The sequence below is a fragment of the Ailuropoda melanoleuca genome, chromosome 6 (genome assembly GCF_002007445.2).
Source record: "Ailuropoda melanoleuca isolate Jingjing chromosome 6, ASM200744v2, whole genome shotgun sequence".
Lineage (NCBI taxonomy): Eukaryota > Metazoa > Chordata > Mammalia > Carnivora > Ursidae > Ailuropoda > Ailuropoda melanoleuca.
In genome coordinates, this window is record NC_048223.1 from 94,551,418 (window position 1) to 94,578,093 (window position 26,676).

At 45.0% G+C, this 26,676-nt stretch overlaps 1 protein-coding gene across 1 annotated transcript; it reads left to right on the forward strand.

Moving 5' to 3' along the window:
- Positions 1-1,029: 1,029 nt before the first annotated feature.
- On the forward strand, positions 1,030-21,630 carry LOC100465059. Its single transcript, XM_034663606.1, is given in 5 exon segments — positions 1,030-1,155; positions 10,817-10,961; positions 12,892-12,943; positions 21,070-21,446; positions 21,449-21,630. Coding segments are annotated over 5 exon segments (882 nt in total).
- Positions 21,631-26,676: the final 5,046 nt, after the last annotated feature.

A 26,676-nucleotide genomic window follows, 5' to 3' on the forward strand; every position in this document is an offset into this window, starting at 1 on the left:
GTTTTTCAGCAACTTGCATCTTTAACACTGTTTTTTGGGCATTCCTTCAACTCAATATGGATCTAACTATAATAGCTACACACACACACGTAATCCACACCTACTTATGTTTGCACACATGTGTGTGTAATTACACACAACACACACACACATCCATCCCCAAGGCTATTCATGCTGGCACTGAAGCAAACATGAGGTCAGTGCTGTGTGGTTTCCCCCTCACAACCACTTTCCAGACCTCACTAGCTTGACCCTAGGAGGTGGTTAAAGGCGTTCCCCCGGCCCAGCCTGAGCAACTTTATCCTGGGAACACGGACCATGCTCCGGGCCATTCCAGTGCTGCTATGGGGGTGGGAGGGGAGAGAGGAAACTGGCAGGCCCACCAAGAAGCTAAGGGTGTCCCGGAACAGCAATAGACCCCCAAGCCTAGGCATCAGGACTAGGTTCTTGCCACAGCCCTGACATTAACCTGCTGTGTGACCTCAGGCAAACCTTGACCCTCTCTGGGCCTCTTTTCCTCTTCCATAAAATGAGGTGTCAGCAGTATTGTTCCTAAGGCCCTTCCAGCACAAATATTGGGTTTGGTCAGTGAGTCTTGCTTCTTCCTCTGTGCTGGGAGCTCCCTCTTACGTGGTCCTCCTCTGGGACTCTGCTTCCTGCACCCTCAGAGCTGAGGGCCCCTGGGGGGTTGGCAGGCAAGCCAGGGCAGAGGTTGGGCCTGCTAAGAGAGGCTGGCAGAGAAGCTGCCCTGGAGACCAGAAGAGACTAGAATTTCCTAGGCCTGGGCAAAACCCCACCACCTCCTCCCTGAGCAGGAAATGCCCGTCCTGCCAACTGGACTCAGCGTTAACTCTTTATCTGGGGCTGGTCTCTGAGCAGAGTCTGTGGCCCCCCTCAAATCAGACAACTGGCACAGCCTCTGGGTGTTGACTGATTCAAAGATTATAGTTGAGCAAACAGGAGCATGTTAATTTTTAATTTCACTGTGTTGATTGGCAATCGGGCTTCCTCTTCGTCCTGTAACCGATAATGACCCGGTCAGAAGAAACACGCAATCCTTGCCCTGTAATGAAAGTCCACTCGTCTGGTCTTCCTGACCCTAGCTGGGCTTTTGAAAGCAACTGCCATATTGATTCGGTCTCAGTCAACAGAGAAGTAAGGGACTTCTGAGTTGGGCAACCCACCGAGTTAGATGGATCACTGAGAGGCCCAGGCGGAGCAGCGTGGTCCTCCAAGAATGAAAGAGGAATTCCTAGGGGAGGTCTTCGAGGTTTGGGCTTTGGGGTAGGAATGGGGCCTTTCTTCTAACAAAGGAGAGACTGTGACAGAGCAAGCAAGTATCTCTTTCCATGGCCCCCAGTTCATAAGTCACCACCCTCCACAGACAGCCTGCAGCGCCCCGTGAGGGCAGGGAACACCAGCGACATTCACCTCATCCTCACAGGGACTCTGCTGTTTGCCACATCCCGCAGTTCCCAGCATGCCATTCCTGGCAGGACACCGCCAGCGCTCCATGGCACGGAGAAGGAAACTGAGGGTAACTGGCCCCCCAAAAGTTACACGGTTCTTCGATATCATATGGGGTCCAGTCACTTTATGCAGAGCCCTGCCATGTAGTTTTCCTCTTCCTCTTTTCTTTCTTTTTGAGGCCAAAGTGGTTTCAGTTTGAAAACCAGGTTTAATTTAACATAGATCAAAAAAACCCACAGAAGCCATTTTTCCCATCGGCGATGCAGTAGATTCTTCTGTTTTATGCCATTCTGTCTACCCTGTCACTAACAGACAACATTCTAACATTTCCCTGAAGCGGGTGGGGGAAAAAAACAGAGAAATAAAATATGTAGTCAGAATCTGAGTAAAACTTGAATGATAGAGACCCACTGAGCAAGGATTCATTCAACTGGCTTTTTAAAATAACAAACTCCAGAAAAAGATGGGTCAAAGACGTGTGTGTGTGTATATCTCGCCAACTTCAACTCCATTCACAGATGTTGGCAAGTGACTAAAGAAAGAAGGGGAATTTTGTTCAAAGCTCCGAGATGAATGTACCAAATCATTCGAGTCCCACAGAATTTGAGAACCAGAAGGAGACTGAGACGAGTAGTAGAGTAAGTCAGGGCTTGTGACCTGTTTCTGAAGAGCGACTTCTGAGTTTCCTTACATTTTATGAGCACAGGAGACATAATCCCCGGGGTGGTTGGAGAGTGAAAGGTGGGGGTTCCTGAGCACATGGTGTTATCTGCCTGCTTGAAGTCCCACAAGTCTCCCCATCGCCTGCTGGTGTTTCTGTAGAAGACCGGGCTCACGGGCTCCTTCTGCGCACAGGTTTGCGTGGTCGTGCCTGTTTGGGAAATGCTGCCCATCACAGGCTACTCTTGGATATTTGTGATACTTGCCCACATAATGAAGGCCGTTGCATTGAGAAGTCCCAGAATAAAGAAAACCTCATATACTTTGTTTAAGCCAAGCCCCCAGTCTTATTTCATTTTTCTAGCAGGTAGGATACAGCTGCAAGTGACAGAAATTCTGACTCAACACTTAAATGAACAGTAAGGAAGTTGATACTTCACAAAACAGATGTTCAGCGAGGTGAATAGGCTTTGGAGATTTTTCCTCCAGGGCTCTATTCTGGCCCTCTCGGTTACAGCTTCCTTGTCAGACCCGCCACGAGATGGCGGTTCCAGGCATCACATTCGGGCCTCATCCATGCGAGAGGAAGAAGAAAGACCATTTCTTCATGAGAAGCAACTTCCCTTCAAGGACTGGCCGGAATCAGGTCACATAGCCACTCCTGAATCAATCTTTGGCAGAAGGCATGGCGTTTCCTTCTGATCGATCCCTCTCAAGCTGGAGGGGGTCAGCCTCCCTAAAGCAGGTGGCTGTATGGAGCAGAAATATAATCCTGAACAGAACTGGAGCTCTAGTAGGAAGGCTGAGGAGAATGGGTAGGCAGGCGACAGTGTTCGTACAACCCCAGACCCCTGTGCACCTAACACCTGTGATGGTTACTTTGATCTGTCAACTTGACTGGTCCACAGGGGCCCCAGAAATTTGGTGAAACCTTATTCTGGGTATGTCTGTGAGGGTATTTCTAGATGAGATTAACATCTGAATTGATAGACTGAGGAAGGTAGATTGCCCCACCCAAGGTGGGTAAGTTCATCCAACTCACGAGGACCTGAGTACCATGAACAGGCTGAGTGAAAGTGAATTCCTGCCAGCCCGAGCGGTGACACTGGTCTTTCCCAGCCTTTGGACCCCCACTAAAACATCACCTCTTCTTGGGCCTTCAGCCTGCTGGCTTTCAGACTGGAACTTATGCCACCGACTCACCTGGTTCTCTAGCTTGCTGACCGCATATCTCAGGACTTCTCAGCCTCTGATTCCTTATAATGAATATCTTTATACAGATACACACACACACACATCTCCCGTTGGTTCTGTTTTTCTGGAGAATCCTAACTAATATACACCTATTTTTTTAAAAAGATTTTATTTATTTATTTGAGAAAGAGAGCGAGAGAGAGAGCACAAGTGGGAGGGAGGGGCAGAGAAGAGAAGGGAAGAGAAAAGAAAATCTGTTTACTTCTTGTTGCCTCGTGCAGTTAAGGGTTGCCCTGCACCATCTTGGGATAGGTGTCTGCCCTGTGGTTATGCCCTGCTCCAGGTCCTAATCCAGGTTGCCAGTTACAGCTCTTACAATCACAGCTATCTGCTGAGCCATGCCCTCAGAGCTTTATTCTAGTGACTTCCACAGCCATCATTAAGCCTGGTAAAGCTGAAGTCACGAAGCCAGACTCCTCTTTTCCTCAGGGTAAGTCCCTCTCTGGAGTGGTAGTCTGCTAGTCAGTTCAAAGTCCTGACCACCTGGTCCATGCCCATCAGATTCTCCTCACTTCCAAACTCTGCTCCCATTCTCCCCTTCTCAGAAGGGCCTTGCAGGCAAATTGACACAACCTTCTTCAGAGAGCTACAGATCAGAGGGAGAAGGCGCTAAACAAATCTCCATTACAGCTTTCTCCTAGGCCAATATGTGTCTGCTTACATTTGCTTAACAAAGAGACACCACGTGTGACTCTTCGCGCACCGAGCTGAACAGCTATATCCATCTTCTCAGAGGTATGCTGGTAGTTTCTCAGTCTACGTTGTTTTTCTAGATTTCTCTACCTAATAATGTATTATGCAACCATCTCGTGTCTCATCCTTCAAGGCCCTGAGAAAGGATAAAATATCTGTCTTCTATTTTTTTTTAATTTTATTTTATTATATTATGTTAATCACCATACAGTACATCCCCAGATTCCGATGTAAAGTTTGATGCTTCATTAGTTGCGTATAACACCCAGTGCACCATGCAATACGTGCCCTCCTTACTACCCATCACCAGTCTATCCCATTCCCCCACCCCCTCCCCTCTGAAGTCTTCAGTTTGTTTCTCATAGTCCATAGTCTCTCATGTTTCATTCCCCCTTCTGATTACCCCCCTTTTCTTTATCCCTTTCTTCCCCTACCGATCATCCTAGTTCTTATGTTCCATAGATGAGAGAAATCATATGATAATTGTCTTTCTCTGCTTGACTTATTTCACTTAGCATTATCTCCTCCAGTGCCGTCCATGTTGCAGCAAATGTTGAGAATTCGTTCTTTCTGATAGCTGAGTAATATTCCATTGTATATATGGACCACAGCTTCTTAATCCAGTCATCTGTTGAAGGGCATCTCGGCTCCTTCCATGATTTGGCTATTGTGGACAATGCAGCTATGAACATTGGGGTGCATATGGCCCTTCTCTTTACTACGTCTGTATCTTTGGGGTAAACACCCAGTAGTGCAATGGCTGGGTCATAGGGTAGTTCAATTTTTAACTTTTTAAGGGACCTCCACACTGTTTTCCAGAGTGGCTGTACCAACTTGCATTCCCACCAACAATGTAGGAGGGATCCCCTTTCTCCACATCCTCTCCAACAATTGTTGTTTCTTGCCTTGTCTATCTTTGCCATTCTAACTGGCGTAAGGTGGTATCTCAGTGTGGTTTTGATTTGAATTTCCCTGATGGCTAATGATTTTGAACATTTTTTCATGTGTCTGTTAGCCATTTGTATGTCTTCATTGGAAAAGTGTCTGTTCATATCTTCTGCCCATTTTATGATTTGTTTATTTGTTTCTCGTGTATTGAGTTTGAGAAGTTCTTTGTAGATCTTGGATACCAGTCCTTTATCTGTGGTGTCCTTTGCAAATATATTCTCCCATTCCGTGGGCTGTCTCTTAGTTTTTTTGACTGTTTCCTTGGCTGTGCAGAAGCTCTTTATCCTGATAAAGTCCCATAAGTTCATTTTATCTTTTATTTCTCTTGCCTTTGGAGATGTGTCGTGAAAAAGGTTGCTCTGGCCGATGTCATAGAAGTTGTTGCCTATGTTCTCCTCTAGAATTTTGATGGATTCCTGTCTCACATTGAGGTCTTTCATCCATTTGGAGTTTATTTTTGTGTATGGTGTGAGAGAGTGGTCAAGTTTCATTCTTTTGCATGTAGCTGTCCAATTTTCCCAGCACCATTTATTGAAGAGACTGTCTTTTTTCCACCGGATGTTTTTTCCTGCTTTATCAAAGATTAGTTGCCCAAAGAGCCGAGGGTCCATTTCTGGGTTCTCTATTCTGTTCCATTGGTCGATGTGTCTGTTTTTGTGCCAGTACCATGCTGTCTTTGTGATCACAGCTTTGTAGTACAGCTCGAAATCCGGCATTGTGATGCCCCCAGCTTTGTTTTTCCTTTTCAACAGTTCCTTGGAGATTCGGGGCCTTTTCTGGTTCCATACAAATTTAAGGACTATTTGTTCCAGTTCTTTGAAAAATGTCCTCGGTATTTTGATCGGGATAGCATTGAAAGTGTAGATTGCTCTGGGTAGTATGGACATTTTAACTATGTTAATTCTTCCAATCCATGAGCATGGAATATTTTTCCATCTTTTTATGTCTTCCTCAATATCTTTCAAAAGTGATCTATAGTTTCTAGCATATAGGTCCTTTACGTCTCTGGTTAAGTTAATTCCAAGGTAACGCATGGTTTTTGGTGTTATTGTAAATGGGATGGATTCCCTAATTTCTCTTTCTTCAGTCTCGTTATTCGTGTATAGAAATGCAACTGATTTCTGGGCATTGATTTTGTATCCTGCCACCTTACTGAATTGTTCTATAACTTCTAATAGTTTGGGAGTGGATTCCTTTGGGTTTTCCATATAGAGTATCATGTCATCTGCAAAGAGAGACAGTTTGACTTCTTCTTTGCCGATTTGGATACCTTTGATCCCTTTTTGTCTTCTGATTGCTGTTGCAAGGACTTCTAGTACTATGTTGAATAATAGTGGCGAGAGTGGGCATCCTTGTCGTGTTCCTGATCTTAAGGGAAAGGCTTCCAGCTTTTCCCCATTGAGAATAATGCTTGCAGTAGGCTTTTCATAGATGGCTTTTATGAGATTGAGAAATGTACCCTCTATTCCTACACTCTGAAGGGTTTTAATCAGGAAAGGATGCTGTATTTTGTCAAATGCTTTTTCTGCATCAATTGAGAGGATCATATGGTTCTTGAGTCTTTTCTTGTTGATATGATGTATCACATTGATTGATTTGCGAGTGTTGAACCATGCTTGCATCCCAGGTATGAATCCCACTTGGTCATGATGGATAATCCTTTTAATGTACTGTTGGATTCTATTAGCAAGGATCTTGTTGAGGATTTTGGCATCCATATTCATTAGAGAAATCGGTCTGTAATTCTCCTTTTTGAGGGGGTCTTTGCCTGGTTTGGGGATCAAGGTAATATTAGCCTCATAGAATGAGTTTGGTAGCTTTCCTTCTGTTTCTATTTTTTGAAATAGCTTTAGGAGAATAGGTATTATTTCTTCTTTGAATGTTTGGTAGAATTCCCCAGGAAAACCGTCTGGGCCTGGAGTTTTATTATTTGGAAGGTTGTTTATCACTGACTCAATTTCTTCATAGTTAATTGGCCTATTTAAGAAATCTATTTCTTCCTGTTTCAGTCTTGGTAGTTTATAGGTTTCCAGGAAGGCCTCCATCTCTTCCAGATTGTTTAGTTTTTTGGCATATAGCTGTTGATAAAAGTTTCTAATAATCCTTGCAATTTCAATGGTGCTGGTCGTGACCTCTCCCTTTTCAGTCATAATTTTAATAATCTCAGTCCTTTCTCTTTGTTTTTGGACAAGTTTTGCCAGTGGTCTATCAATTTTATGGATTCTCTCAAAGAACCAGCTTCTAGTCCTGTTGATCTGCTCTACTGTGGTTCTGGTCTCTAATTCATTGATTTCTGCTCTAATCTTGGTCAACTCCTTCCTTGTCAGTGGGTTAGGCCTGTCCCTCTGTTGCTGTTCCAGTTTCTTGAGGTGAGAATATAGAAACTGCATTTTAGATTTTTCTATTCTTTTGAGTGAGGCTTGGATGGCTATGTATTTCCCCCTTAGGACTGCCTTTGCAGTATCCCATAGGTTTTGGACCGTTGTGTATTCATTCTCGTTGGTCTCCATAAATTGTTTAATTTGTTTTTTGATTTCCTGGTTTATCGAGTCATTCTTGAGCAGGATGGTTCTTAGCCTCCAAGTGTTTGAGTTTCTTCCAGGTTTTTCCTTGTGGTTGAGTTCCAATTTCAGAGCGTTGTGGTCTGAGAATATGCAGGGGATAATTTCAATCTTTTGGTATTGGCTGAGACCTGTTTTGTGTCCCAGAGCATGATCTATTCTTGAGAATGTTCCATGGGCATTTGAATAGAATGAGTATTCTTTGGTTCTGGGGTGTAGTGTTCTATATATATCTATGAGGTCCAACTCGTCGAGTATGGCATTCAAAGCCTTTGATTCTTTGCTTAGTTTTTGCCAGGGTGTTCTGTCTATTTCTGATAGTGGGGTGTTGAGGTCCCCTACTATTACTGTGTTCTTATCTATATGTCTCTTTATTTTGGTTAAGAGTTGGCTTGTGTATCTTGCTGCTCCCCTGTTGGGGGCATATATATTAATAATTGTCATATCCACTTGTTGAATACTTCCTTTAAGAATAATATAGTGCCCTTCTGTATCTCTCTCTATGGCCTCTAGTTTAAAATCCAGTCTATCTGATATGAGAATTGCTACTCCAGCTTTCTTTTGAGGTCCATTTGCGTGGAAGATGGTACTCCATCCCCTTACTCTAAGTCTGAATGCATCTTTGGGTTCAAAATGAGTCTCTTGTAGACAGCAAATGGATGGGTCATGTCTTTTTATCCAATCTGCAACCCTGTGGCGTTTTATGGGAGAGTTTAAGCCATTTAGATTGATAGAGATTATTGACAGATATGATTTTAATGATGCCATTTCTCTTTAAAGTCTTTGTATCGGTTGTGACTTGCTGCTCTGTATCACTCTTGGGGCCTTTTTACCTTTATAGAGCCCCCCTTAATATCTCCTGTAGGGCTGGTTTCGTGGTTACGAAATTGGTTAATGATTGGCGATTTTGGAACGTCTTTATTTCTCCATCAATTCTGAATGACAGCTTTGCTGGATAAAGGATCCTTGGCTGCATGTTTTTCTCTGAAAGAGCTTTAAAAATGCCCCCCCAAGCCTTTCTCTCATTCCAGGTCTCTGTAGACAGGTCTGACGTAATCCTGATACCTTTGCCTTGGTACGTGAGAAATTTCTTTGCCCTGGCCGCTTTCAATACTGTATCCTTGGATCTAATATTTGCGAATTGCACTATGACATGCCGTGGCGTAGGTTTGTCCTGGTTGAGCTTGGATGGGGTCCTCTCTGCCTCTTGGACACGAATGCTTGTTTCCCTTGCTAGATTAGGGAAGTTTTCAGCTACAATTTGTTCAAATATCTCTTCTAGACCTCTGTTTTTCTCCACCCCTTCAGGGATGCCGATGATTCTGACATTGGATCGTTTCATAGAGTCAGTAATCTCCCGTAATCTACATTCGTGGGCGTGGATTTTTTTAAGACCAGCTTCTATTTTCGTTTTTTCTTCTACTAACCCATCCTCCAATTCGCTAACGCGTTCCTCTGCCTCGGTGACCCTGGCCGTCAGAGCCTCTAGTTTTGACTGTATTTGGCCCACTGAGTTTTTAATTTCTGTCAGATTCGCTCTCATTTCTGCCCTTAGGGATTCTATATTCTCAGCAACGCTTTCTCTGATGCTTTTTTCAAGTTTACTCATCATCTTGACCATTGTTGCTCTGAATTCCATTTCTGATAATTGGGATACATCCATATGTATTAATTCTGTGGCCGAGGCCAATTCTGTGGCAGAGGCCACAGACTCATTATCTTTTCTTTGCTGGGGGGGACTTCTCCTTCTCGTCATTCTGATGAAGAGAGATTGCAGGGTTGTCCAGAGCCCAAGTGTTGACTGGGACCCAGGCCGTGCGCCCTTGTTTTATAGAGATCTTAGGGATGTGGGCTTCTTCCTTAAAGAGTTTATTTATTTATTTGAGAGAGAGAGAGACAGTCAGCAAGAAAGGGAACCCAAGCAGAGGAGTGGGAGAGGAAGAAGCAGGTTCCCGGTGGAGAAGCCCGATGAAGGACTCCTTACGGAGCGTTGTGATCACACCCTAATCCGAAGACAGGTGCTTGGTGACTGCGCCACTCAGGCGCTCCGGGTTGTGGGCTTCTTGATTTTTCAGCCTGCCTTCTGGGGGAGGGGCCTGCCTGCCGGTACTCAGAAAACCCTGTTTGGGTAGAGTCTCTGTGTCCCTTGCGAGGGGGGATGGGGATGGGCACCCTGTGAGCCGGTATTTCCGGGCTTTTGTTCTCTGGCGGCTTTCCCTGGCGGTTTGCTATGCCTCTTCTGAGAGAGCAGCAGCGGCTGAAATTCAGCCTCTGTCTCAGAACAGAGGGATCGCGGATCGTTCTCCACTGATGTTCTGGCCACTTTAACTCTGTTTCTGTTGGTGCTGCTCAACCCTGCAGCATCCCGGGCTGTGCGCCCCACACCCGGCGTCCCAGCCCTCACTTCCAGGGCCGGCACGTCTCTGTCCTTTGTGTTTCCAACCCCGCCAGCCGCCAGCCGCCAGCCGCCCCGCGCGGGCTCCCGGAGCTCCCCGTCTCAGTCTGGTGTCTCACGGGTGCTGACCGCGAGTCCGCCTGCTCCCCCGTGCAGGTGGCCCTCCAGCCGCCAGCCGCCCCGCGGACGCTCCCGGAGCTCCCGGTCTCAGCCTCGATCCAGTGAGCACACCGGAGCTCCGGAGCTCCGTGAGATGCTTGGTGGTGCACGCTCCCGGCTCACGGACTCAGTCTGCCGTTTCCAGAGTGCGGGTCCGCGGTCCGCCCGCTCCCCGGTGCAGGTGGCCCGCCAGCCGCCCTGCGCGCGCGCTCCTGGAGCTCGCGTTCTAAGTCTGTTGTCTCGCGGGTGCCGTCCGCGAGTCCGCCTGCTCCCCCGTGCAGGTGGCCCGCCAACCGCCAGCCGTCCCGCGTGCGCTCCCGCTCCCGGAGCTCCCTTCTCAGCCTGCTGTCTCAAGCGTGCGGGTCCGCGGTCTGTCCGCTCCCCCTTGTCTACCGCTTCCCGGCGCCCTGACACGGCGGCTCCCTCCCCCTTCTGTTTAGCTTCCGATATCTGTGCGCGGTTTCACGGCTCCCCGCTTCGTACCTCGATACTCAGCGCTGGAGATGTTCATTTGTAGAGATCCAGATGTATCTTCCTGCGTCTCAGGCTGATTCCGTGGATATTCCTGCTGGTCTGGTACCTATCCAGCTCAACTCAGGGGACCGGCTGAAAAAGGGGTCCCCTACTCCTCCGCCATCTTATCCTCTAGCCCTATCAGAATTTTTCTTTTTTACAGCTCACAATGAAACAGTCCAAAGAAATGGATCAGTTGAAAAAAGTCCAGCTTGAACACCTCGAGTTCCTCGCGGCTAAACTTTCTTTCTGTGTCTCGCCCTCTCGCAGTCTGCAGCTTCTCCTGTCATCGGAAATGCCAGGCCAAGGTAAGGGGCGGCGGGCCCGGCTGGCTCCGCGGTGGGCTCGGGGACGGGACTCAAAATATCTGTCTTCTAAAAATCTTATAGTGCTTATATTAGTCCATATCTTGATTTATTCATTTACTGAGCAACTATTTATTGAGTACCAATGATGTACCAGGCCCAGGCACCGGCATTGCAAAATTAAACAGGCCACAGCCTCTGCCTCCAGAGCCTACTTAGCACGTGGATTCTATATTGAGCTGTGTTGGTCTTGTGACAGTTGCCAAAGCCATGTGCCCACAGCTGTAATGCAGGGAGGCCCACCCGCTCTGTTGCAGTTAATCTGGTGGATGATAGATAAGGTTGCAGCTTCGATCAAACTGCAGCCCAGCTTCTGCCTTCCCATGATCATGACTATTACCTCTTTCTACCCCCAGCCCATCAGCACCTGCTCCACTTGAAAGGACCGTGAAAAAGGATCGCCTACGAAGTATTCGTGATAAGGCAGAAAGCATCTTAGCTGAGACATACACACTAAGCATTCAGTTGGGTTTCTGAAATATAACCTGGTATATTCATGAAAAACTAATTCAATTCAAATGAATTGAATATATTTGAAGCAATATATTGAAAACGAACACACATGTTTACATGGCAATGATGAGTCGTCAGTTTCAGTCAACATTTTGAACCTTCTTTGTTTTTGTTGAGACTAATAATAATCCTGATATACCTAGAGTTGTTTTGTAAACATAAATTCTTTTCTGAGCGAAGGGGAAGGAAAAGGAAAAGGAAGGCCTGAGACTAAGTGCCTACCTGCCTACAAAAAAGATAACCATTTGAAGTTGAGTGAGATGATGGACACTGAGAAAACTTTCCCCTGGCTTAGGGGCCCAGGTGAAAGAAATATTACAGGTTTCTGAGTGCGTGTGGAATCCAAGAGAAGGAACCGATAGCAGTTAGTGGCTGCAGAAGAGCTGGACTTGAGGTCCAGCTGGAAAGGAGTAGCAGATGGACTAAAAGCTGGGGCTGAGCAGACTCACAGAACGGACCAGGCAATCACTGGAATACATGTAGCCAGGCCGCACCGGACTCCAAGACTTTGGAGCACACCTGTAAATTGCTTTCTTACATATTACGTATGTGCTGAAACTCCTAGCAGGGGAGTCAAATTTAGCTCTGGAATGGTCATAGGCTTCAGATGATTCGCCACAAAATAAGTTTAAGGCAGAAGGAAGAACAAGGAATCAAGTTTTAGGTCTTAGGTCACAGGCAAGAGTAGGAAAAGGCTCCAGTTCCTTGAGGGGATGGAAGCGACCAACAATGAAAAGGGTAGCCTCCCATTTGAGGGTGTCATCCAGGAACTGACCACAAGCTAAGATAAGAATCATTTGTCTACAGGAGGGACCACGAGGTCTCCTAAAAGGCCCAGCTGGCAAGGAGAAGGCAATCACACTGCACACGTGGCCCAGGTCCCAGCTGCAACCTGGCTCTCCAATAAGTGGCTGTTCCCACAGATGCCCATGCGACCCCCGATTGGCTGGCATCAGTGGGCTGAGAGATTCTGCTTGGGTGAGCTTTGAGGCAGTGCACAGTTCCGAAATCTTAGCTCACTCTCAAGGGGATCCCCACAAGGAACATTTGGAGCAAGGATTGACCAGGACAAGTTGATCCAAGGTTATGCCTCAAGCTTCCATAGAGTTCAGACAATATGAAGGAGCCATTTTGCCCACGGACATCATCTGGGGTATAGGATAGGCCAGTTTTCCAAGGCATTTAAGGAATTAAAAAAATTTTTTTTCTAAGGGGGTGATTGGGAGATGCTTCTAAGGACAGAAGAACAGAGTATTAGGAGAAGGGGAAGGGTTAAGAAGTAGGAATTATTGAGTATCCACCATGTACCAGCTGCTTTATTTGCATTCTATCTCTTAATCCTGAAAAAAATTCCTTACAGGAAATGTGACCTCTCTGGATGTGGCAAATGAGAAAACAGATCCAGAGGGAGAGTGAGCTGCCCATGGATGCTAGGAGGTGGCTTGGTCAGGATGCAAAGTCATCTCTCATTTTTGGCAGAGCCCATGTTTTCCCAATTAGATTGAAAATCTAATTCAATAACAACAAAATATTAAATGTCTATTATTTAATAAGGCATAGATCTGGGCCTTGTGGGCATATGCAAATATGAACAAGACACACTGTCTCTGCCTCACAGGCTACCAGGAGACACAAGAATTGTAATTATAAGGCTGGAAACTGATAGCAGATAAAATCATCACTATTAATAGCTCCCCCAGCTCACCTTACGCACTACCCCCACAGTCACTAGGCCTGACTAGGCTGGCCATCTTGCCAGCGCGCACAACACTAGCTCGTTCCTGCCTCAGAGTTTCTGTATTTGCCCTTCCGCCTACCTCTCCTGATGTTCCCCAGCTCAATGTCACTTTCTCAAGAGTCCTAACCCATCTCCCTTGCCCCCTACACACACACACCTTCACTCTCTTTCCTCCCTCCTGGCTTTATTTTCTTCCTAACACTTAAGGACAGACTTTGAAGTCTTACTGTCTGGGTTCCAGTCCTAGCTGCACCACTTTCTGGCTGTATGATTTTGGGGAAATTGGTAACTCCCTGAGCTTCTGTTTCCTGTCTGTTGGTAGATAATAATTGTATGGAGTGCAGAGTGTTTTTGTGAGGACAAAAGAGAATAATTAATGAAAATACCTAAAGCAATGACTGGCATATAGAAACAGCTTAATATAGGACAGCTCTTGCTGTTATTAATTTGTTTGTTTCCTGTGTTTCTTTCCCACTAAAATGTAAGCTCCATGAAGGCAGGAATGTGGTCTGTCCACCATGACATTCTCAGGGTCCAGCACGTTGCAAACCCACAATAAATACTTACCGAATGAATAACTTTCTATGTACCAGGCATGGTTTATCCATGGCTATCACAATAACTCCATTAAGCAAGAACTATCACCATCCTCATTTTACAGCTAAGATTCAGAAAGGCTAAGTACATTTCCTAAGACCACATAGCAAAAACACGGTGAGCCAGGATTCAGACCAAGTGGCTCCACCCTGCCATACCACCTGGCTTGAAAGCCAGGGAGGCCAAGGGAGTGTAGTCGATAAGGCAGAACCAAAAGGCAGGAAGAGGGAGAATTGGTTGTTTTGTGGCCTTCAATTTAGGTACCCAGGAAGAGCTGAGTGGTTCTGGACAGGATTTCTGAGTGGGTCTGAAGGATAGGCAGCATTTATGGATAGAGATTGAGGAGGGGCACCTGGGTGGCTCAGTGGGTTAAGTGTCTACCTTCAGACCCTGGGATCAAGCCCCCCATCAGACTCCCTGCTCAGTGGGGAGCCTGCTTCTCCCTCTGCTGCTCCCCCTGCCTGTGCTCTGGCTCTCTCTGTCAAATAAATAAGTAAAATCTTTTTAAAAAAAAAAGAGAGAGAGAAAGAGATTGAGGAGAAAACATTTCTGGACGAGAGAGAAGGAAGAAGTAGAGCACAGGCCTAAAAACAGCGAAGCTCTGAGCATGTTTAAGAAAAAGCAGATTGTCAGACTAGGATATGAATGCCCCGGGTGTGACATACTGAGTCACTGCGGGAGTTAATGCATTATTTGTAAAGGGGTGACTGCTGAGGGAAATTATGCAATGCCAGCCTTTTCTGTGTCCAGAGGTGGAGACAGTTAGTCACCTTGGGGCAGACTTTTGTCTCCATGGGAAAAATCACTTGAGTGACCCCTTGTCTGGGAAAGGGGAGGCATAGGGAATCTTTCCTGTGGTCTGGTCAAGGCTTCCCCCTCCCTGCACCTCTGTACATAGAGCCCTAGAACAGGGGAGCCAGGAGAGGGTGAGAAGCAATTTGTGAAAGAGCCCTTCTGGAAGGGAAGGGACCACAACCACACTTGTCTTCCCAGAGCAGGAGGATAGAAGCAGTTAGCCCTGACTATGGTCCAGCTCACAGGAAAGGACACTAATGGCTCAGAAGGAACTTGCCCCAAGGTAAAAGCCCTGGACTGGTGTCCTGAGTTTAACACAAAGTTAAGGCAATTGGTGTGGCACAGGGTGAGGACACAGGACACAGGGTCCCTTGGACCCTAATCACCCTGACCAGTATCATGCTTTGGAAGCATCCACTGAGCACATGAGAGCACTGAAAACCATGACCCTGGGTCATAGCCCTGCTCTGATCACTCACAGCTCTCTGCATCGTTGGACAAATGTCCGCAGACAGTGAGGGATGGAATGCCGTAACCAAAATAGTGACACTGTTGGAATGATAGAGCATTCCAGTACTCTCTCTGTCTAGATTTGCAAACAGTATTGATAGCCCCTTGTGATTTTTGGCTAATTCTGAAGGAGGTAAGCTTCAAAAGCAGATATCAGTCTTTTTGCTCTTAAGAGAAGAGAAGCTAAAACAACTAACTGGAAACAAAGAGATTGAAACATGACCATATTTGTATCTCAACCTAATGATGTGGTTATAGTTTTCCAGAAATAAGCAAAGACTTCTCCCAGCAACAGCCCGCAGCAATAAGGCAGGTGACTGGTTAGTCGAGATATGGTAGGAAGAGGGAGGAGCCTGAGAGCCACGTCAGGATAGCAGTAAGGGGTGGGAAGGCAGGCTGACGCCAGGGAAGACACACTATGACTATGTCTATGGCCGCTCCAGTCATCAGCTAGTCCCCACCCTCCACTTCGTAGATTATAGAGATGCTTAGAACAGACTTAAACTGCCACAGGAGAACTTAATTTTTTATGTAAGGCAGACTCTCCCAATCTAGAAAGGTTGTGAGATTGTATTCATGAAGATAAAATAATAATAATAATAATAATAATAATAATGATAATAGACTGATTCTCACTGGTCATCAGGAAAGCTTTTGGATAGGGCAGTGGTGGTCGAACATTTTTAGTCACCGAAGTCTTTTTTAGAATAAAATTGTATACAGAATCTCAATATTTAAACTAGAGAAATATGAGCAGTTTGGAGGGAAGAGTGACAAAGATCCACTAAGCCATGGATACCAAGAGCTTCCGTGTATCCCCCCACCCCTGATCCAGGGTCCCTGGGAGGCCTGCTAGGAGTACCAGGGGCTTTGTAACGTACCGTGTAAAAAATGCGATGGTGGGAGATGTGATTGGCAAAACAGACCCTAAGTCATAGTCCCTCATTTCTCATGAATCTTTACTTATAACACAGGTTCTCGAACCACAGCTGCTTCTAGCACAGAGAGGGTCCCGGCCTCAGCCAAGATCAGTAGCCCAACTAAAGTAATGAGACCCAAGTCTAGGCATTCCTCTGACAGCTGAGGATCAGTGTTCCTCGGCACAGCTGTTTGACACCCTTCAGTGAGGGGCAACCTGGAGTGGCACCACACCAACACGTTAACACCTGCAGCCAAGCCTGTCTTGAACCATCCCCAAAGCAGCCTCAGGGAGCCTTTTCAGAGTCCTGTGCCATCAGTGCCATCCCGAGGGTGACTGTGGAGAGCCAGACCCTGCTCTGCGAATAACCAGAGATGAATGTGACAGACACCAGCTTAGACCTCAGCGACAAGGCCCAGATGAAGGACTGGCAACCCCATGCTCACCATGGCTCGTCCACCATCGGACCCCACAAGCCTGGCACAGTACTTGGTGCTTGTAGATGCTCAGCGGACACTTGCTGAATGCACGGAAGAATCACCGCGTCAGGAGACAGGACTCACTCTGGCTCGTCACTAATTGATGTGTGACTTAGGACAAGTTGTTTCTCTTGTTTGGATCCCATTCACCCAATTATAAAATTAGAAAGTTGGATCACAGAAGTTGTTCCTCAAAAAATGAAATACTGTTCACTAAAAAAAATGAACATTTAACTCCCAAGGAACCCATTCATTTTTGTTATTTGGGTATAATTTTGGATTCTGCAAAAATTTAATTTGAAAAACGGGGGGGCTTATTTTTTTGGGTGGGGGGAACAGTTTATTTTTAAATGGTTGCAAACTAAGCCAAATGACCCATAGGATTCCACCAAGTGTTGATATTTTTTGAAACTGTATTTCCCAGACTATTCACAGCCTATTCCAAAGAGATAATGAGATCAAACTGAAAAAAGGGAATTCAATTTCCACTTGGCATTGTACACCTGAAACTAATATAACACTGTATGTTAACTATACTGGAATTAAAATTTTTTAAAAAAATTCTACTTCGTTCCACCTCCAGGTAAAATTGTGAAAGAGAAAAAAGTAGGTTCCCATATCCTCTGTACACCTTCATCCGGACACCACCCACCCTTGGACACACTACTGTGCTGGGCCAATAAACAGCTGGAGCACAATCCTGGCATGTATCTCCACACCGGATCTATTTTCCATCATATCCCACTCATGTCAACTAATGTATTGGATTAGCAGAGTCATACTAATGCCTTAGGATCGACAGGTCTGGAAGGGACCTTACAGTCACCTGCTGAGTCACTTGGTAACCAAGACCCAGAGCAGGAGAGTGATTTACCCAAGGCCAGAATCAAACTCCAGGTTTCTCAGTTCTCAGGCCAGGGTTCAATCCACTGACTAGTAAGTAGCTCACACCCCGACTATAAATGAAGATATCCCGGAGGGCTTTGTAAAATGCTGTACTCAGTCTCCACCTTCAGAGAGTCAGAATTATTCTAGAATGGGGTCTGAGCATCACTGATTTTTTTTTCCTTTTTTTTTTTTAAAGATTTTATTTATTCGACAGAGATGGAGACAGCCAGCGAGAGAGGGAACACAAGCAGGGGGAGTGGGAGAGGAAGAAGCAGGCTCACAGCGGAGGAGCCTGATGTGGGGCTCGATCCCATAACGCCGGGATCACGCCCTGAGCCAAAGGCAGATGCTTAACCGCTGTGCCACCCAGGCGCCCCATGATTTTTTTAATAGATTTTTTATCCAAGTGTAGCATGTCTACATAAAAGTGAATAGATTATAAATGTAGATGTTAATGAATTTTCACAAACACCCATGAGTCCAGACCAAGAAACAGAAGATCTCCAGCACCTAAAACTCCCACCAACGATAATTGCTATCCTGATTTCCAAAACATAGATTGCTTTTGCCTGTTTTTGTATTTTATGTAAAGGAAATGCACAGAATGTCCTTTTATGTCTCACTTCTTTTCTCAGAATTATGCTTTTAAGATTCATCCATATTGTTTGCTGTGGTTATAGTTTGTTCATTCCCATTGCAGAACAGTATTTCATTGTGTGACTATACCACGATTTGTGATCCATTCTACTATTGATGGGCGTTTGGGTAGTTTCCAGTTTAAAGATATTATAAATAGTGTATATTCTTGCTTATATCTTTCAGTGAACAAATGTGAGCATTTCTTTGGAGTGTGTACTTGGGAATGGAATTGTTGGGTCATTTGGGTATACCTATGTTCAGTTTTAATAAACACTGTGGAACAGTTGCTTCAAGTGACTACCGATTTATACGTCTTACCCGAACTATAAGAGAGTTTCAGTATTTTACGTCTTCACGCAAACTTAGGGTCATCAGTTTTCTTGGGTTGTCATTCTGGGGTGTGTGTGAGGATATTACATTGTTTTTAAGGTCCCCTAATGACTCTGTGGACAGAAAAGGATCAGAACCTCTGCTTTGTCCCTACCCTTATGACCACTTGAGGCTTATGAAAATAATGCTCTTGCTTTTATTGTCTGACTCAATGTTTCTACAATATCCTACAAGCCAACTCAAAGTGTTAGGCCACTAAAATAAAAAAAAAAATTAAGAGCTTTTCCTAATTTATACAAAAAATAAATTGGTGGATAAAAATTTTATTTAAAGTTCTCCAGTAAATTTTTCTTACATTTTTGGCACCCAATGTTGCTTTCCACTAGCAAATGCTAGTAGTCAACAAAATAAACAAGGAAGAAATGAAACAATAACATCTTCCAATCCCTCACATGGAATTCTGGAATATGCACTTTGCTTTTATAAATTTTTTGTTGTTGTAACCACAAGCATTTCCTGCTAAGTATACTCATTTCTCTGTGCTAAAGAGGCCCTTAATGTCCTTCATTCTCCTCTCTGGAATTCCATCTACCTTATAGCTAGGAAAAGGCAGTCCTATTTTCCACATGATCCTCTTCTGCCTACAACTGATTGCATCAAGAGTAAACGCCTGGCTCAAGTTGAGCCAATCAGATCCCCTCTCTTTCTGCAATTAGGAATTAGGACTTAAAGGCTGAGTAAGTTATTTAGAGCCATACAGTTATGTGAAGTTGGAACCAAAATTGGTACCAAATTACTTGAAAGCCACATAAAAACTGATGTGACATTGGCATGAACCGAACTTAGGAGTATATACCTACTAGAGATTTTGAGGGCAAAATTAAATACGGATTGCACAAAATAATTTCAGTATCAAAAACCCAAATTATTTTAGTTATCTGGTATCATAGCAAGACAAGGGGAGATGAATGGCAACTACTTTTTGTCATTAAATCAGGAAGGCCTGAAATACTCAGGAAAAAAATCTCTTAGCATGTTAAGAAGAGTAATCCTGAAGAAGTCCTTTTGAAGAGGGGATGATAAATGGAAATCAATGATTCAGATGCCATTGATACTAATTTAAGCTATTAAATATCATTGATTTTGGTATTTGATATCATTAAATATCATATATCATGATTTTGTCATTATTGTTGTGCTGTCTTTGTGATCTATTTTAATGCATGTAAGATAATTTATAAGCTTTAATCAGCTTGTGTAGTTATTATCCATTTAGTATCATTTTCCCCATACAGTTCTAAATCTTTTTAATATGAATTTTCCAATCGTGTGGCTATAAGGTAGCAGCTCTCTAAAGTTGGAGATGAACACGTGAATTAACAGACAAGTTAGGAAGAAATCAGCAGTGCTCCATTTAACAGCTTGTTACTTTATTTTTAATGAATGTATCAGTCAGAATTTGCTAGGTTTTGCTATGGTAACAAAACTCCAAACTATTAATGGCTTAAACAGACAAAGATGTATTTCTTGTTCATACCACGTTTGATGTATGTTGGCAAAGAAGCTCTACTTATCATAGCAACTCTGTGACTCTGGTGAACAAGGGCTCCGTCTCAACGTAGACTTCCACGAAGACTGTACTAGAGGGAAGGGAATGAAGAGCATCATGCACTGACTTTAAAAGCTTCCACTCACATTTCTTTGGCCAAACCATGTTATATGGCAATACCTGTGAAAGAAAATGGAGAAGTGCAAGCTCAACATGTGCCCAGGAGATCCAAAACATGTGTGACTGGTCTTAATGACTAACGCAAGTGCGTGTGATTACAAAGTTATTCTGTGTGCTTTACCAGCTGGCTTTTCTGCTGGAAGACTGGTTTCTCATTTGTCTTATGGAATTAAGTAAGTCAATAATATCTGCTGTTTCACAGGTACACTGACACCTGAGTTCATTTGAAAACTGCTGGCCCAACCCATGGTGGGAACTCCAGTTAGATGGGTAGGTATCACACCACACGGACAACCCTGTCCACCACAACTTAGGTCAGTCCTATTTCCAGACCATGCTGTATGTGAAATATTATAAATCTGGGCACTAGTTTGGATTTTGGGAACTGGAGAACTGGAGAAAAATAATTGGGCCTCTCTGACAGAAAAGAATTCAGCCAGGTGTTCTGGGTCCTGTTTGACTTACAGTAACATGGCACCACCACAGTGAGGGAGTGGGGGTGGAGGTGAAGACCCTTGTGTTACATCATGAACTTGCTTTAAGTATCAGAAAGTCACCTTCCTTTCCTGTCAAGTGAGGAAGTTAAAAAAGAACAAATTTTAAGTAAACAACCCTTCACAAAAATAAATAATATTCAGAATGCCAGTGTATAAAATAGATATAAATTGATGCTAGAATGGGGGTGGGGGTGGGTAAGGACCAGCCCCACATCCCATTATACCTCACAGAAAACAGTAGTCCTTGAAACATGTTCACATAGAATCTTGAGAACTCCAGGGAACGTGACTTTTAAATGCTAGGATTTTATAACCTCTAAAATGCTTCCCTGTGATCCTGTTACTCTAGTTTTAAAGCCAGCACTTCCTGGTTCCAAGTCCAAAGAAAGAGCACTCTTCCGTTGCGGTTGCGCACAGGGGGCGAAGGCGGCAGCCTCAGCTGGCCGCTCCCGCAAGAGCTGCAAGAACGTTGGTGACCGGAGTATTTAGCCTCACTGGCAAGAAGCGAGCTATTTCCACCTCCGTGTGTATGCTAGCACATGGAAATGTCGAGAAGGGTGAAGACTATGCTCTGCCGAGTTCTGTCGACCGGCGCGACTATCCCTTGCCTGATGCAGCCCACGTCAAGATTGTCTCTGCCAGCCGGAAGACCTTGAAAGAAAAGGAGGAGGCCCCCGGGAGTATCCTCTCCATTGATGAAAATGTTGAATTGTGCTGCAGTAAGTTCAGCGAGAGCTTTGCCGATATGAACAGGAGCACGCACAAGTGCAAGACGGTTGTGGGCGCCGCCATGTTCTCCTGGGGTGTCCCGCTCCTGTTCTGAAATGGGAGAAGCACTGTGTGTACGGCCCTGTCCCACACACCTTTGAAGAGGAGTGGGTGGCCAAGCCGACCCAGAGGATGCTCGGTATGAAGGTCAGCCCGACCCAGGGCTTCTCAGCCAAGTGGGACTACGACAAGAGCAAAGAGAAGAAATAAGCACCCTCTGCTCAAGCATCTGAGCCTCACCTTGTCTGCCACTTCATGCAGCTCAGCGTATTTACCGGAAACTGTTGTGTTGCAGTGCCAGTGCTAATAAGTGAGCAGTTTATGTGGAAGAAAAAATAAACAACTAGCATTCACAGTGCTCCTTCCCTGGCCCCGTGGTTGGCCCAGGCTGGACACAGCCCCTCACCCCTCTGTGCACCAAAAGGCCCTCCCTCGCCTACTCCCCGTGCGGTGAAAACAGTTATTATTGCAATCCCAAAGCTCTGTGCCCAGGACTGCTAATAACGCTGACATCTTTTGCCTCTACTTGTGAGAGGGTAAGCCATGCCTGTGATTTTGAAATCTCACAAGCCAAAGTTCTTCTGTTTCTGTGCCCAGGCTGTTTCCTCTTCTCTCCTCATCAAGTGCAACTTCTCCGTCATCCAGGTGTCATAAGGTTTGGTGAAAGACAGTGGAAGGAGGCTCTCATCCCATCCGAGAATTTGAGAAGTTGGTAATTCTCCAGGTAGTTAATGAGGACTCTGGGAGGCACTGGGAACGCCTTTGGAATGTTAAACACAGTGGCTTTTATTCTGGCTGTCTTGCTGCCCCAGCTTCCTCACAACAGAGGAACTTACTGTGCTGCTGATGGGTGTGTCTGAACATCACTTGGCCGCCACAGCCCCAGGCCTGCCTTTGGCTTGTTGAGCTGGTCTTCTGTCATAGTGTTTCTGATGGAAAAGGACAAGACCTTTATTTTATGACTCGTAAATACCAGCAACTCCCTTTCCAGTCACCAACATTTAAATGCTACACAATTTATCAATAAGGCCTGTCTTTATCTAGATCATTGCTTTGTCTTTATCTGAGCCATTCTCTAGCTGCTTGTGACTCAGAGTGGTCTGGACCCTAGACATCAGCTGGAATTTGGTTGAAATGCAGAACCTTAGGCCCTATCTCAGACCGAGTGCATCAGAATTTGCCTTTTCAACAAGATCCCCAGCTCTTTGCTCTAGTCTATAAAACTAAAAGATTGAAGGACATTGTCAATGGTGACAGCCCAATTGTCTCAGAGGACATTGTTTGTCACAAAAAGCAGTCATCCAGGAGGGGGGACACCTGGCTTCCAGTCCTGACTTGGCCACTAACTCACTGAGTGGTCTTTGTCAAGTCACTTAACCATTCTGGAATCTTGGATTGAGCTGAACTCCTGACTCTCCAAGTGCCTGCCCTGAGGACAGAAATCAGAAAGGTAAGCGCTCTTCTATCTGCTGATGACATGGTTTTATGGCCAAAAACTTAATCGACAATTGTCCCCAAGATCTAATTACTTTCAGAAAGTAGAGCTCCAGAGCAGCTGCCATAGTCACTTTGTTTTGTTAACTGTCCTTCAGAATTTGTTTTATCAAACACAGATCTCTCTGGCAACTCACTTCATTGATTTACCTGGGGGTACTTTTTTGTAACCTCTTTGCACTTGAGTTCACTCAGCTTCCAAAATGTGTACAATCACATCTGCCCTATCATATAGGGCTGTATGAGAATCTGCTGAGAAAGCACCTTGGTTTAAGGTGCTGCCACACCCACTGCAGACTGACAGAGCCTTTTGGGGAATGCCATTTAGTAATAGGAATTTTTTAAACCTTTAAAATATTCGTAGCCCTCCCAGCAAATCATCCGCTAGGCATAGACCCCAGGGAGAAAATTATGAATGAGTAAGAAGGCTGTTGGTAACTATAGCATTGTTAATAATAGTGAAAATTTGTAAACAACTTAAATGCCCAACAACAAGGAATTGGTTAAATAATAAACCAAAAAAAAATAAATAATAAATGATGGTACCCACATAATCAAATTCCATGGAAACAAACAGTGCTAGAAACAGGTGTTGAAAGATGGAAAGCTGTTGATTTCTCACTGATTAATGAAAATATACTGAAGACTACAGTATGGAGTATGATTAGGTTCCAGTTTGAAAATAAAGTATGTAAATATGCGCAGGAAAAAGACTGAAATCAAGCACGTTGTTTGTGAATACTGATGCACTCTGATTATGGGCAGTTTTATGTTTCTTGTTTTGCTTATCTGGTTTTCCATAGTGCAAGTGCATTACAGTTTGCAAAAGGAAAAAGGTTTTGTCTTGTTTTGTTTTTTTAAAGAAAGATATAGCCTTCCTAACAAAACAGAAGCGATGTTTTTATCATCATTGTATTCATCAGTGGAGAACGCTCCCTCTGGCTGGGGGAGAGCAGACTTTAAATAATAGCCCTGCAGTGTCTGAAGGGGGTGAGGAGAGCTATCTTTTGCAATCAGGGGCTCAGAGGAGAGGGGGTACTAGGGAGGAAATCATAAATTCTTCCTGGAGGACAGAAATGGAAACTCACAGCCCTGCAAACAAAAAGGCAGCAGAAGCAGGTGGCATGCTTCCTGAAAGGCTGTCAACACTACTTCAGAGTCAGGCTGAGGGCATGCGGACAGCAGGGCTCCCGGCTCTGACCAAAAACAGCAAGGACAATTCACCTGCCAGATGGTCCTTCTAAAACCCAAAGGAAGGTGATTTGTTTCAACAGGGTAGAGAAATTTGATTCTATGATCTTCCCTCTTCATTCATTGAAAGGTAGGTTTGTCTTCTTCATCTTAAATACCTCTGTCTAGTGATGCCTGGGTGGCTCAGTCAGTTGAGTGTTTGACTTTGGCTCAGGTCATGATCTCAGGGTCTTAGGATCAAGCTTGGGATGGGGCCCTGCATCTGGCCCTGGGTGGGCTTCCCCCCACCAGCGTAGGGCTCTGCACTCGGTGGGGAGTCTGCTTCTCCCTCTCTTCCCCTCCCCCAACTCGTGTTTTTTTTTTCTCTCTCTCTNCCCCAACTCGTGTTTTTTTTTTCTCTCTCTCTCTCAAATAAATAGAATCTTTAAAAAAATAAAATAAGTACCTCCATCTAGAACAGAACAGTGATGCAAAGCCTGCTTCGTCTTTTCTATTGCAAATAGTAGTGATGGTGACGGTGACGGTAGTTAGTGGTAACACTGGTAGTGATAATAGTGGAAGTAACAGTAGTAATAATATGTGCCAGCTCTTTGCCCATCTGATTTTATTTAAATCTTCATAAAAATCCTTTGAGGTTGGGAGTACTATGAAGGAGGAAACCAAAGCTCAGGGAAAGTAACTGGCCCAGAGTCAGAGTTAGTAGGAGCTAAAAAATGGATTCTGATTAGGTTTGGGAATTCCAAAAATCTTTCTTTCTACTATAACACACTAGAAAATTAAGATGCTACAAGTCACAGTTATATTTATCAAAAGCTTGATGATTATAGGCTAATTCAGCCCTTGTTTTATCCCCCATACATGGCCTGAAGTTGGTTCTAGAATTGTCTACAGGAGTCAGATTACATTCAACAAACTTAAGATGCCTTTTTCTGAAGTTCAGTCTCTTATGAGACTCTTAAAATACTTTCCTCTCCACTTTACTAAAGAACCACTTCACTTACTAGGAGATAGTACTCTTCCGCCTGGATAATGTACCAGCCAACATTCCCTGATTTGGCTATCACTAGTGGGAGGCTTTCCCTGGTCTCTCCCCTGCTAGAACACTGTTTGCTGATGAGCAGAATTTAATATAAGACTGGTGTACTCTGACCCTACCCAAGAGTATTTAATTAGAAAAAGATGAAAAGAAATTTTATTTCTCAGCTTTTATGGAGTGATTTGGTGTCTTATTTTTGCCAGTGATGAAACTGAACTGAGGGACATTATATAGCAGAGAGACATTTCTGCAGTCGCCTGGGTATCATGAACCCATCTGCCTGTCTGGGGAACCCCCTGCCTTCTGCTAAGCCAGAAATGTGGAGATTGTCTCGGTATCAGGAAAGAAGTGTCTCCCAAAGGCACTGGTGAGTCAACGGAAGCATATTAGACAGAGTCCCTTTACTTAACAGAGTAGAGAGAAGAAGAAATGCATCAGGAATGTTTCCAGCTGCAAGTAACAGAAAACCAACAAGGAGTACCTTTTTAAAAAGTAGAGTTATTTTTCTCCATAACAAAAAGTCTGTGGATAGACAGTCTAGTTGTTTCAGCAGCTCAACAATATTATCAAATTCTCTGTGTGTTTCCTATTTTCCACCCCAAATCTTCAGCATGGTGGCTTTTCAAATTTGTCTGTCACATGTCTCAAAATGGCAGCTCCAGCTCCAGATATTATGTCTATGTTTAAGGCAAAAAAAGAGTATAGAGTGTCGCTAGCCATGTCTGATGATTTCATTCAAAATGCAAAGTCTTTCTAAGAATTTCCTCAACTGGGGGGGAGGAGTTAAGATGGCAGAGGAGTAGGGGACGCCTTTTTCAGCCGGTCCCCTGAGTTGAGCTGGTACCAGACCAGCCTGAACATCCACGGAATCAGCCTGAGACGGAGGAAGATACATCTGGATCTCTACAAATGAACATCTCCAGCGCTGAGTATTGAGGTACGAAGCGGGGAGCCATGAAACCGCGCACAGATATCGGAAGATAAACGGAAGGGGGAGGGAGCCGCCACGTTCGGGCGCCGGGANCACGTTCAGGCGCCGGGAAGCAGTAGCCACCTGCACGGGGGAGCGGGCGGACTCGCGGACCGCACCCTCAAGACAGCAGACTGAGACCGTGAGCCGGGAGCGCGCACTACCGGACTTCTCACGGAACTCCGGAACTCCGGTGTGCCCACTGGATCCAGACTGAGACCGGGAGCTCCAGGAGCGCGCGGGGCGGCTGGCAGCTGGCGGAGTTAGAAACACAAAGGACAGGGGCGCCTGGGTGGCACAGTGGTTGGGCGTCTGCCTTTGGCTCAGGGCGTGATCCCGGCGTTACGGGATCGAGCCCCACATCAGGCTCTTCTGCTATGAGCCTGCTTCTTCCTCTCCCACTCCCCCTGCTTGTGTTCCCTCTCTCACTGCCTGTCTCTATCTCTGTCAATTAAATAAANTAATCTTTAAAAAAAAAGAAAGAAAGAAAGAAAGAAACACAAAGGAAAGAGACGTGCCGGCCCTGGAAGTGAGGGCTGGGACGCCGGGTGTGGGGCGCACAGCC